The sequence below is a fragment of the Manis pentadactyla genome, chromosome 7, assembly GCF_030020395.1.
Source record: "Manis pentadactyla isolate mManPen7 chromosome 7, mManPen7.hap1, whole genome shotgun sequence".
Classification (NCBI taxonomy): Eukaryota; Metazoa; Chordata; class Mammalia; order Pholidota; family Manidae; genus Manis; species Manis pentadactyla.
Window position 1 is genome coordinate 77365507 of NC_080025.1, and position 13402 is coordinate 77378908.

Consider the following 13402-nt stretch of genomic DNA (forward strand, 5'->3'; position numbering starts at 1 on the left):
TACTCTTTTAGGAGTAGTTGTATTCACTGTATTTTCAAAATATATATGGTTTTGGGAGGAGATTTCTGCCACCCTACTCATGCCACCATCTTGAGAATCAATCCATTGTGATTTCTTCTTTGATGCACATTGTATAATAGTGTTTCATTTCCAAACACTTGGCAATTTTTCCAATCATTTTCTTATATTAATTTCTAGTTTAATTACATGATCATACATGAAATTATTTCAATTCTTCAGAATGTACTGAGACTTCCCTATGGATCAGCAAATGGTCCATTTGGTAACTACTCCATATTCACTTGAAAATAATGTTTATTTTGAATGTGTTGGGGGAGTGTTATGTTATTTAAATTACCTGTATCTTTAATTTGTTCTTGCTCCTTCATTTACTTAAAGAAATGTGTTAAAATATCAAATTCCAATGACAGATTTGTCTATTTCTCTTTTTTAGTTCTCTCAATTGTTTTCTTCCTGTATCAGTCTTTTTATTACATGTGTAAACATTTACCATTATTATGTCCTCTTGTTGATTACAACGAGCCTTTTATCATTGTAAAATGTCGCTCATTTACTTTGGTTACTCTCCTGGTCTCAATGTCTTTTTTGTCTTATATTAATAAACTTCAACTTTATTTTGGTCAGTGATCCCATAGTATATCTTTTCTCCCTTTCAGATATTTGTAACTTCATATAAAGTATATCTCTTATATATTGTATTAGTTGGATCTTATATTTTTTTATTTGGTGGTTTTTTTTAAAATTGTTTTTAATCTAACTTGACCATTTTTCCTTTAATTGAGGTGTTTAATCTATTTATATTTAATATTACTGAGACAGTTTTAAGTCAGCCATTTGCCTTTGTTTTTAATTATCCCATCTTCATTTCTTTTTTCTCATCTTCCTTTGGATTAATCATTCTTCCATTTTTTCTGTTATTCTATTCTTCCCCCTATTAGCTTTTCAACTGTACATATTTAGTTATTCTTTCACTGATTTATCTTAAAGTTACTATATGAATTCTACCTAGTAAGTTGTAATATTTCCCAAACTGTATATACAAGAAACTGAAAAGAGTTGAATTCCATTAACTAACATTTCTACCTTTGGCAGTATCAATTCCATATATTTTAAATCAACATGTTTTAAATGTGTAAGATATGATACCTAATGCTTTTAAACAGAAACATTCATTTATGCTTGCCACGTATTTACATCTACTGCTCTCATTCCCGTTTGCAGTTAAGTGCTTCCATCTGGAATCATTTTCCTTCAGAATTCCCATTAATGTTTCCTGTGGTGCAGGTTAACTGCCAACACAACCTCTCAGCTACTGTTAATCTGTAAACATCTTTACTTATTCTTTCATTTTCAAGGATATTTTAGTAGCTATAGAATTAACAGTTTACGAGGTTTGTTTTCTTTAGTACTTTAAAATGTTACTCTGTCATTTTCTGATTTACATAATTTCTATTGAAATGTTAGGCATCAGTCTTTTGGTGCTTATTTGAAGATAATAGCTTCTTTTCTCTGAGGATATTAAAGATTATCAGTTTGTTTTTAGTTTTCAGAATGATGTTCCCACTTGTGTTTTCTTTGTATTTATTCCATTTGGGTACATAGAGCTTCTTGAATATATATAGTCACATCACTTTCGTCAGTTTGGGGAGATTCTTACCCAGTATTTCTTCCAATATTGCTTCTTTTTATATTCTGTATAGTATTTCTTACAGTATATAGAACTTTTCTTATCATTGTGTTCAAATGCCACTGTGTTTTATTGAGGAAATACGATCTGCTGGGTTTTGGCACAAATATCATACTTCCTCATTTCTTGTAATGAGGTCACATGATCAATTTAAGAACTGAGAAATTTCTAAATGAACTCAGTTTTTTGACATATCATGAAATAATGTGGCATCATAATCCAAACTGCAGAGGAGAAACAAAATAACATCACTATTTCCACAAATTAAAGATATATCTGTGTATCACAACTAACAAAGGATTCTCACCCAAATCCATTCTTAAAAATCTACATATTAGTAATAAAAGACACAGAGTTAAGTGGAAAAATGGGAGAGAAGTACAAAAAGGCAATTTATAGAAGAAGATATGAAAATGGCCAATAAAATGTGAAAAAAATGATTTTCAACCTTATGATCATGAAAACTAAAATTTAGACAATACTGAGTATAATCTCTCACTTCCATTAATGGAAAAAATTAAAGAATTTGACAATGCCCAATGTTGGCAAAAACTTGAAGAAGTAGAAATTCTTATACATTGCAGTTAGCAGTACAAATATTTTGGAGAACAATTTGGCAAAATATAGTAAGTTGCAGATGAGCATGTCTTTAGTAATTCTACTTTCAGGTACATTTATATATGCAATGAAATAAGTCTGTAAACATTTGTTATATTGTTTGCAATAGCAAAAATTTGGGCATAAATTAAATATCCATCAACAGGGAAATTGGTGAATATACTGTATGACATTCATGTTATAGAATACTATAGAGTAGTCAAAATAAATGAAGCCAGATATATCTGAAACAAAATGGATTTATAGGGTATATCCAAAACATAACGGTAAAAATGCATAATGACAATGGATACACACAGTGTGACACCGTATAAGTAATTTTAAAACACATCACGTTTTGCTATGGTGAACATATTATAATGCAAACTTTAAAATGTACACAGAAGACATATACACCAACATCAAGAGAGCAGTTACTTTTCAGTAGAGTAAGGGGGGATGGAGGGCTTATTGAATCTAGAATTCTGTCTAGAACATTTCATTTCCTAAAATAAAAAAAGCACCTGAAACAGATCTGGCAAACTCCTGTTGTGTTGTTTAAATTGGGCCAGTTATATGTTCTCTGTAACTTTCTGAATGTTTGAAACATTTCATGATTAAAAATTAAATTATAAATACTAGCTCTATTTTTCTGTTAAAAATTATAAGCTGAATTTAAAAGGAATTGTCAAGCTTCAATGAGAGAAAAATACATAAAATTTTAAAAGCACAACTTTAGTAATAATACTGGACATACCAATTAAAATAATAAGATACCATTTTATTATAACAAAGAAATGATTTATTTTTCTATTTAAAACCCAGTGTGTTGGGCATTTGTATACATTCTTAGATTCAAACTGATACAACGTCATAACATAATTTGTTACTATATACTGAGAGCTTAAAATGCTTAGACCCCTTGAGCAAGTTAATTTCAGCTCAATAAAACAAAAATGTGGTTGTTAATCATTTGGTGGTGAAATTCTGGATTGTTTTTATTTTCATCCTTCTATTTTTATTTTATTTTCTATATAATACACAGTGCATATAATATTTTTAAATGAGAAAATAACCTATTAATTGTGATGAAAAACTTGAACAATAAAATTCCTAGGAAAATAATTAAATACTGCACTAGTGCAACTAGAAAGTTGTACTGGATTTATAGCCAAGCCCACAGGACAAATAATTAAACCTGAGTAAGGTAGGTCTAGGAATGTTATGCCAAGAAGATTCAACTTGCTATTTAGTTAGTAAGGAGGAAGAATATTCCTTTCAAAGAAAATAAAACAAAAAATCTTATGCTAAGGCCTCAAGGCAGTGTTCCTCAAAGTATGATGCAACTGTATGTCCTAATCATGTAGAGTCATTGTTTTTTATATATAATGTACATCTTTGAGTGCCAGCTCAAACCCACTAAGTCAAAACCCCTGGGTATGGGGCATAGGAGCTTGCACTGTGCATGGCTCCTCAGATGGTTCTTATACACAAAATTATGCAACCACATTATAGAAAAATAAAGCAGTATGACATGCTTTGGAAACTGAACATTATTTAGTACAATTAAATTGTAGGTTTTGAGTGGTAGTGGAATGGGGGAGGTGAATCTGGAGAGGAATGTCGTGGTCCAAAAGTGAGAAATCTTAAATGACACACTAGGAACTTGAACAATAATGTGCATATTCAATAGGAAACCAATGAAGAGTTTTAAGTAGAGGAGCAACCTGATAAAATGCTTTTTTTTTTTTTCCAGAAAGACTTCCATGGCATAAGTGTGGATGACATAGGCAGGAGGGAAACTTGGAAGAATGTTTTAATCATCCTGGAACAAGGTAAAGAGGATTAAAAGAGACTTCAATAGATATACTTGGTGATGAATTGAATAGGTGGGTAGAGGAAGAAGAAAAATAATTTTGATGATTCTGATTCCTGCTTTGCAAACCTTCACCTCTAAGTTTATAACAGAATAAATGGAGAATAATTTAAAGCTACAATTCTGTACTTTCCAATTTTTTGGCATGTGTATTTTGAGGTACTTTGATCCAGGCACTCTAGGAGGCTCCACTGTAGTTTCTATGGTTGAACATGTGATAATGGGTATGCATAGAGAAGGCATGAGTAATAGTCCAGAGTTTTTGTTTTTATTTTTGTTTTTCAGAAAAAGACTGTTACTAAAAGCCAGCCCATCCCTCTGTGCCCTTTGGGGTCACAGAATGAGACATTCTTTTTAAGCAGGCTGTCTGGTGAAAGCGCAGCAGTGACTTGTCCTCAAGCTGACTGTGGCAAGAAGGAATTTCCTTTAACTGCAGAATGTCCTACGACAGCTTTACTTATTTCTTCATTAAAATAAAATGGCAGAGGTTTGGGGAATTAGAACAATTGTTTCAGAAGGATCTACCCCCTCCTACTAATACTGAAAGAGAGAGCCAGCTGTAGGCCAAACCTAGGCTGAAGGATCCCCTAGGGCTTGGGCTTTGGGGCGGAGGGGGTCGGGGTTAAAGGCAGCAAATACCAGAGTGACCTTTTGTAGGACTAGAAAGCCCCAGAATTCCCATAGACTCTGTGTCACTCACTCCACAACTCCAGAGCACGCAAGATTGTTCTGCTATCATTCTCAAAAACCACAAAAACCAGTTATAAATGCAGGCCTTATTCACCCCAAACCCTTTTTATGACACTGCTTTTTACTGTTAGGTTTCATCTCATTTGTCTATAAAAGCACTGCCTCCTCCTCCCCCTCCTTTTTAAAATGTCATTGGTTTGTTGGAGAAACTAGGATATTTGTGCTGTAGGGTGTCCAGCTTTATTGGTTTGGCTGATTGACTATCCCTGGTTTCTTCTAACTTGCTCCTTTACCCTAATATTGCCTTATAATCTGACAATATAATAGTAAGATCTAGAGGCTTGACTTACTTCAGGTTCAATTTTTCTTTTTCTTTCTGTAGGATTACTTCATGGGATGCGGTGTGCACTTCTTACTGCCTCATATCAAGAGGCAAATAATGTCTATGGGCACACCTTTACTCATGTTAAAATCATCCGTGTGTTCATAGACTTTAGCCGAATTCCTCTATCAACCTTTCATGCCATGCTTTCAGCATCCACAGATAATCATTACCTATATGCATACTTTCATTAGGGGCATCTTCTAACATTTTAATGCATATTATAGGTGGGAGTCTTCTATGAATGATTTGCTCTCATACACTGTTTAGTTTCCCCTGTGGTACGAAATTTAAGGATAGAGAAAAGGATAAATGCTTTAGTCTTTCTGTTAATTCATCTGTTTTCTAAGTAATGAGATAGGGCCCTAGTAGCTTCTAGACGTGATCAAGGAAGTGTGTGTGTGTGATTATTAGTTCATTTTATATTCATATTTATATACATACACTGTTGTCAGTATTTGTTTTGATGCTCACATTGCCTCATTTTGGGTGAGTGGAAGCTCCTTGATATTACTCTCCTGTTTTTGTGTCAAGATTCATTAGTCTTTGATAGTTTTCTAGTTTTCTGGAAAAAGATGGTCCAGGTTCATCTGATGTATTTCCTATCCAAGACCTGGCCTCAACAATTTTTCCTAAGAGCTCTGATTTGTTTTAGTGAGAAATAGTATTTACAGACACAACCTGTATGGTGGGTGTATTTACTGCTACTAGGTTGACATTGTCTTCAAGGACTTTTCAATGGAAGGATAGAAAATACATTGTTTTTTGAAAGAGGAAATAAATTTTGAGTTCATAGTAATATTTATAATTCCAATTTAAAAGTTAAATGTTTTTCTTAATTTCTTTATATTTCCTTTTAAAACTGAAAATATGGACTTCTAAAGAAATGTAAATATTTGTATTTTCTCACAGAATGAAGAGTATAATATGGTGTTCTACATATGATAGATTCTAAATAACAAAATCAGCATCACTAATAAGATTACTTGCATTTTCAGATTGCTTCAGAATTTATTTGACCCTTAGATTATATTCCCCAAAAGATGATGTAGTTAAAATACTGGTTTTGGAAGTGCCTGAAAGGAATTACACATCCTTTGAATAGTTCTGCCACAATTTGATATTCATTTGACTTGGGTCATTTTGGTTTCTTTCCAATTTTACAGGAAATGCTTTTTATTCCTTTTAATTTTGGTTTTTAATTATACAATATATTTACTTGGTAAGTTAAAACTACAGTATAAGGTATATGCACAAAAATTTCATCTCCATTCCTGTCCCATCCTCTGTTTCCTCCCTTCTCTTACAGGTAACCAGTTTTAATGCCCTATATCTTCTGTGATTTGTGTGTATTTGTGTGTGTGTTTATTTACAGGGTTTTAGATCTTGGTTGTTTTTTTTTTTTTTAATGTATTCTGAGGATTGGATGATATCCATATATACATGTTTTGTTCATTTTCATCCATAATTTCTTCAACCAATCCCCTGTTGATGAACATGTGATTTGTTTTGAGTTCTCAGTTATTCCAAATCATGCATCAGTGAATGTCCTCAGGCATTATTATTTTGTACTGTTGTTACATCTTTGGGATAGATTTTTAAAAGAGGGATTGCTCAAGCAAGGTGCAAATACATTTATAATATTACTAGATCAAGGGCATATTTTGAATATATTAATCTTGCCAAGAAAATGTAGGGTTTTTAAAAAATATTTAATTTTTACTACACAGAAAAATACTATTTAACTAAAATGATCATATTTATCAAGAATAATTTATTAGTGGAACTTAAATTATTAAATTCATGCATGGTCTCTGGTGTAATATAAATAAACACCTTGAACAATTCAAAAATCTTAACAGCTTTAGTGGCCTCCAATCCATGATGTCTTAGGAAATAATGTAACACAAGGAAAACTATTACAAGCCATGTATGCCATGTATCTATATTTCTACACAAACACAAACATGTAGTGGGATGGATGAATAAATAATAAAAAAATTGTATTCCCCTTGGAGAACATTTCTTATTTTAATAAATTTACTAGTTTTTTAATTCAGTCCAAGAATTATTTTATTATCTTTTAAATGACATAATAGAAATGGTAAGTTAACCTTGTTTAACATAATAGCAGTTGTATTTTTTAAAATGTTAGTGAAACTGCAAGTTTGTCTCCATGGGCATAAAATATAACCCAACTTTTAAATGCAAAGTGAAACATATTTACTGGTCCTTTTAATGATTATATGTATTAAAAGAACATAATTATATTGTCTTTTGCTTTTCAGTTACTAGCATCTTCTGAAATTAGGAAGAGCAATCCCAAGGACTGGGTGAGTCATATTTGCTTTCATATCTGATGCGCAGCAAGAATTCAATCTCATAAGAAGTAGTTGAGCAGGAAATTAAAAATAACAGATTCACATTTGAGTAGCAGCTAGTTATGTATAAAAAACACACAAATAAAAAAAGTAACTCATCCCAGTACAAACTGGTGAATAAATTCACTGATGATTCATATACTCATGTTACCATGTTACTCTTCAGATATAACCATTAAGGCAATAGCATTCACAAGATGACATAGATTAAAAAATAAAGGTTAAAATTTCTTCTTCCGCATATTCAACTTTTTTCTGTCAAGAAGCTTTGGCACCTTCTTCTTCTTTTCCTTCTTCAAGGCTAAAGTCAAGAAAATAAAATAAACATTGTACATCTCCAGTCTGTGGGCTCACTATACATCATTTGCAATACACTTATAAAGTTGCCTTGTCTTATTTTTAATGCTTATAAAGTCAGTTTTACTCACTATCTACTTAGTCAATAACATTCTACCTGTAAAACACAAGGATACAGCTACTGTCTATTGTAGCTCACCAGTATAAGCATTTTGACAAAACTGATCTGGACTAACGTGCTATTTATGTAGTAGCCTAGAAATGGCAATATGCTGTTAGCAAAATGGATACATAAAAATATAATTTTGCTTATGAATTATTTATAAAATTAGCTTAAAAATTGAATAAGAAAAAATTCAGTACCTTTTATACAAACTTGTTTGCAGGCCTTCATGTTAACAAAGTTATTGTTATTCCCTCCACAGCCAGTATAGGTGAAGGCCTCACAGGCTTTGTGTCTTGGATTAAAATAATAGCGAGTCATATTAGCAGAGCATAGTCCCTCATCTTTTGGACTGTAGCAAAATGATGGACCTTTACCAAAAAAGAAAATAAAATTAGAACTGTAGTAATGCCAGAATTAGTAAACAGTGATGATTACTGAAGCAACTGAAGAAAATCTAATCTTGCAGAAGCTTCATTCTGAATCCAAAATATCATACCAAACCATTTAAAAAGTGTGCCTCCAATATCAAGAAAGCTTATATGCTTTGTTTTGTTAATTCTAAATTTTTATAAACTAGACAGAATTTCCTCTGAAGCTATGCCCTTGTGTCATTTGATGTGTAAGAAATTAAGTCCCCAAAACAGATATGTTTAGGTGAAAATGAGCTATCTTTCAAGAGATAATATGTGACTTGCTCTGGCAAACTTTGTTGGTAGTTTTATATAAATGTTTTTATAGGCTCTCCTTCCATTATTAATCAAGAACACATGTATCTAATCCCCAGGTAGCCACCAGAACATTTTACATTTACCCAAACACTTTAAGAAACACCAGCAACAACTATCTCTTCATTATTTCAAGATTTTGTATATTTAACACAGTACAGCTTTAAGGGCTTTATTCAAGGCCCTACCAAAGCAAGTTTTCCTTGTTTGTGGAATTTCTTTGTCTGTGTGTATGTGTCTCTGCTGTGCCTAGACAGTACAGGAAAATGCCTGCCTGTGTTGTCTCCCTCTACAAATAATAAACACTGCCCAAGTAACCCATCATTTCAGGGACCGCAGGGGAATAGATGTAGATAAGAAATGGGGAGGAGGGAACAGATATATTAGCCATCTTTTTGGGCTGTCATTTGTAACTACTAAAGGAAATTTAACCAAAAATTTTAGAAAGAAATTTTCAAGTTTAACCATCTGAAGTCTGTATATGTAACACTGTCTCATACATACAACTGAGTCCATACAAACCTGAGGTCATGGCATTCTTAATGCATACTCTAATTGTTTTTATGTGAATTGAGCATATATGAGAAATAGCTCTAAAGAAACACTGCAAAAATTTGAATCATGACTGCCACTTACCAGGCCTGAGAATTTGGCAAGTCATTAACTGCTCCTACTTGTATGCTCATCTGTAGAAGTGGGATGCGGAGGCTCCCTCACAGGCAGGAGCGTGAAGACTGACCCCGTATTATATGTGAAATCACCAGAATGCAAACCATGTTAATTCCACTTTACCCCACTAAAGTCTTAATAAAGAAATTGAAATGCCATAAAAATAGTATTTACTTCTCCTTGGCACACAGAAGCCCATACAAGTAGCTTCATCTGGGAACCGGTTTTCATTGCTGTGACACCTGCCAGATACGAATTTTTCACATGTCATGGAACTTAGATTGAAGAAATACTCTTCTCTGGACTCCTCACACTGCCCCTCAGTGACTTCCAACCGGCAAATTTTGGGGACTTCTAGGAAAAGGAAGACGTAAAACAATGTTAGGCAAAAATTAGCCTTCTTCATATTACTTTCAAAACTTTACTATTTTTTTCAGAAACAATTAGAGGGAAAATTACATCATATTTAATACTGGGATAGTAAATCCCCTGAAGACTGTCCAGTGACTTAGCTTTTTTAAAACAGTGTTTCCAGACCTGACTCAGCTATGATAAATCTTTCAGATTCACTGAAAAGACTCCCTGTTCTCTAAAATGAACAGTTTGCTTTCTGTTTTGTTTCGACATATGAAATTAATCAAACTTATTCACAGGAAAATGCATTCTCCCTGGCTTAGTTCCCTGATGGTAAAGCCCCATGTTCTGTTACAGGCCTTAACAGATAAAAAAAACATAATTGAAATAAAGTAGAAAACAGTACAGTGAATCTCCACTATATCCTTATACTAATCCAAGACATGTTTGGATATCAGGGGACAAAAGTAAGGTTATAATTTACTAAATCACACTTTAATAATACTGCTAAACATATTTCAGACTGTTGGATAATGGATTCCAGGAAATTACCTCAAGGAGGTCTGAGAACTATAGATTTAGAACTAATGGTAAATACAGGAAAGCACTTAGGTTGCACCTAACACATTGTACTCTGGCATTATTACACTCTAGGCTGAAATCTTTCCCTGAGTTTGCACAGGCACAGAATTATGATAAATGCCAATTGGGAGAGAAGAAATGTGTTAACGGTTGTAAACTTGTGATTACTTTGAGAAATGTGAACACCGGAGAGCCTTGCTTAGTATTTGAGAAATTCAGGCTAAAACTTACTCTAAGAAACGGAATATGGAAAAGTAAGTTCCTTGCAGCTTTCCTGCGCAGGGAGCGGCGCGAGCTCTGTGTGCGAGCGACAACTTACTCTCTATCCTCCAGCAAGCTTCATCACAAGCTGCCCAGGTTTCGAAATTGTTGGCGTTGCCCTCGCAGCCCCCGTACATGAACTGGCGGCAGCTCTGCGTGTACCTGTCGTAGTAGTAACTGGGGATGCGGGCTCGGCAGGGCCCTTCGTCCGGGGCCAGGAGGCAGGTCTCCGCGTTGTTTCCTACAGCCCGCGCAGGAGGACCAAAGAGAGGGACGGGGTCAGCCACATCTCCGGGAAGGGAGAATCTTCCCGGGGAACTCTGTCCCCACCGCGTCCCAGCAGAGGGGCCTCTGCAGAGGGAGAAGGTGCCCACTGGGGGCGAGCGCCCCATTGGCACGGCTCCCGGACGCCCGCTGCCGGGACCTGGGGGCGGCGTAGCGGGGAAAGCGGGTGCAGGGGGCCGTGTGACCCGCCGAGCCCTCGCTGCCTGGGTGGGCGGAAGCCCGACAGAAAGAGGGGGTCCTGGATGATACCTGGCAGCACCTGAGCCGCAGCGCCCAGCACCGTCCCCATCAGGAGCAAAGGCAGAAGCCACAGCCCGAGGGGGCACGCAGGGTTCATTGTGTCCGATCGGAGGAGCCCGAGGGGCAGGCGTCCCCAGAGATGCGCGCGCAGCGTCCAGCCTCTGGGCGGCCTGGGTGCGGGAGCTGGGTCCCTGCTTTATGCAGGGACCCGGGGGGGGGGGGGCGGGGGGCGGGGCGCGCCGCGGAGCCTGGAGGGGACGCTGATTCACGCCTGTGGGCTGTGACCTGCCTCCGTCGGGCTGGGAGAGGGACGGGGAGGAATTCCCCACAAGGGTGAACCGGCCTCCCAAACTTTCTCCGGTGACCCCGCGGGGATGACCAGACGGGGCAACTTCGGTGATGGGAAGTCGGCAAGCTGGAGGGAAATGACCTGGGGGAGATAGCAAAAAGTTCCAACTCGGAGCAGCGCTCTGAAGCCTCAACTCACATTTTGAAAGCATGAAGTTCACGTATTTGAAGGGCAGAGAGAAAGTATGAAATTCGTTGGGCCGAGGGCGGCAGAGCTCATTGCAAGAGACCCTTTAATTAGATTAGAAATGTGTGTGTATTGATTTACATCTATACATTTTTCAACTGAGGTCTAATTTACATTTGCTAAATATAGCTTAAGTCTAAGTAAGATAGGATGAACTTTATGAATTTTGACTGTATGAACCCTTATAATCGCCAGTCCAATCAAGAATGAAAGCATTTCTGTCACCCCAGAACAGTCTCTCATACCCTTTCCCAGTGAATCTGCCCATCCGTAGGCCTGGGAAAACTGTTCTTATTACCAGAGATCTGTTTTTCTCTGTTTTTGAATCTCATGCAAATGGAATCATAAAGTATGTACTGTTTTGTACTTTTTTTCACTCCATTACTGTTTTTGAGACATACCCATGCTACTGTAAGTTCCTTTCAAATGCTGAGTAGTGTTCCAATATATGAATATACAGCAAATGGCCTATTACTGGACTATTACTAGTTCGGGGTCATTATGAATAAAGCCTCTTTGTGTGTACATACAACTTTTATTACTCTTGTGTAAAATATTTAGAAATATTAGAAACTGCTGAACAGTGTTACAAAGTGATTACACCATTTTACATCCCCATCAACCGTGTGTGAGAGTTGTAGCTATGCTTTCTCAGCTGGAACATGGATGTTCAAAGAGAGATGGTTTTGGGGAAGCCTAAAACTTTGACCAGATTAGTTCCTCGCTACACGTTTCCTAATGTCAGTGCATCTACTAAAGTTAATTGCTCCTTTGATATGTTAGCCTCTGTCTAACTTTTTATTGATACAAAACAAATGATCCACACTAGTATTTTGCATGAAATATTAAAGATTTTCTTTGGAGAACATTTTAATGGATTCTCTTGAATGTGTCTTCCCTTGATCCCCCTTTTCCTCTTGTTCTATTCAATAGTCTCAAGGGAACAATTATCCCTGGCTTCTGAGGATATTGGAAGGAGTTTACAGGAGTTCACTTCCAAGCTGCTGAGAATCCCTGTGCTCACAGTGAGTTATTAGTCTGATATATTTTGCACAACTATACCCTCTGGTGCCAGTTCTGTTATCCTGATGTCATGGCATAGAATCATATTCCTAAGAAACTGGAAATACTCAGTGGCACTGAAGCTGTCAGATTGCCAGATATCTATGATTAAGAATGATAGTCTGAGATATAAGAATAAATGTTTAACAACCAGCTCTCCAGGAGTTTTAAAAAAAAGGAAAAAAACAAGAGGTGCTGATTTGTATAGTTAACTGATTTCCATGGTGTAAATGCTTTCATTTACATGGCTGATTTTCAAGGCATTAGAGTTGGAAATTGATGGGTTCATTGAGATCTCCAGAGCCAGTGTGAGCTGACTTCAGCATGCTGACCCCTGGGACTGCCAGCTGGTTTCTAAAAGACACATTCATAGGAGAAACAGATTAGACCCTCCTAGTGCCTCCAAAATATTATTAGGGGAGGAAAGTTTTACCATGCATTTAGCCAGGATCATGTTAGGAGAAAAGTTAACTCAGCATCACACTTAACCTATTTATTTCCATTCTTCTGAATATGACTAAATATATCTCCAAAATGGACTAAAATAAACTCAAGGGCTGATATTGAGTCACACATGTCATTCGTCTTTAAC

General features: G+C 36.0%; 1 protein-coding gene across 2 annotated transcripts; it reads right to left on the reverse strand.

The window, feature by feature from the left end:
- Nucleotides 1–2549: 2549 nt before the first annotated feature.
- On the reverse strand, nt 2550–11415 carry TFPI2 (tissue factor pathway inhibitor 2). 2 transcript variants are annotated; one of them, XM_057504523.1, is made up of 5 exons: nt 11223–11415; nt 10747–10929; nt 9666–9845; nt 8295–8465; nt 2550–5529 (listed from the first exon to the last, which is right to left on the reverse strand). In XM_057504523.1, the coding sequence occupies exons 1-5, from the start codon at nt 11308–11310 to the stop codon at nt 5492–5494; spliced, it is 660 nt and encodes a 219-aa protein (XP_057360506.1). In that variant the 5' UTR covers nt 11311–11415; the 3' UTR covers nt 2550–5491. The 2 variants fall into 2 exon arrangements, with proteins under 2 accessions (XP_057360506.1, XP_036750444.2); XM_036894549.2 differs by lacking the exon at nt 2550–5529 and adding an exon at nt 7008–7935.
- Nucleotides 11416–13402: the final 1987 nt, after the last annotated feature.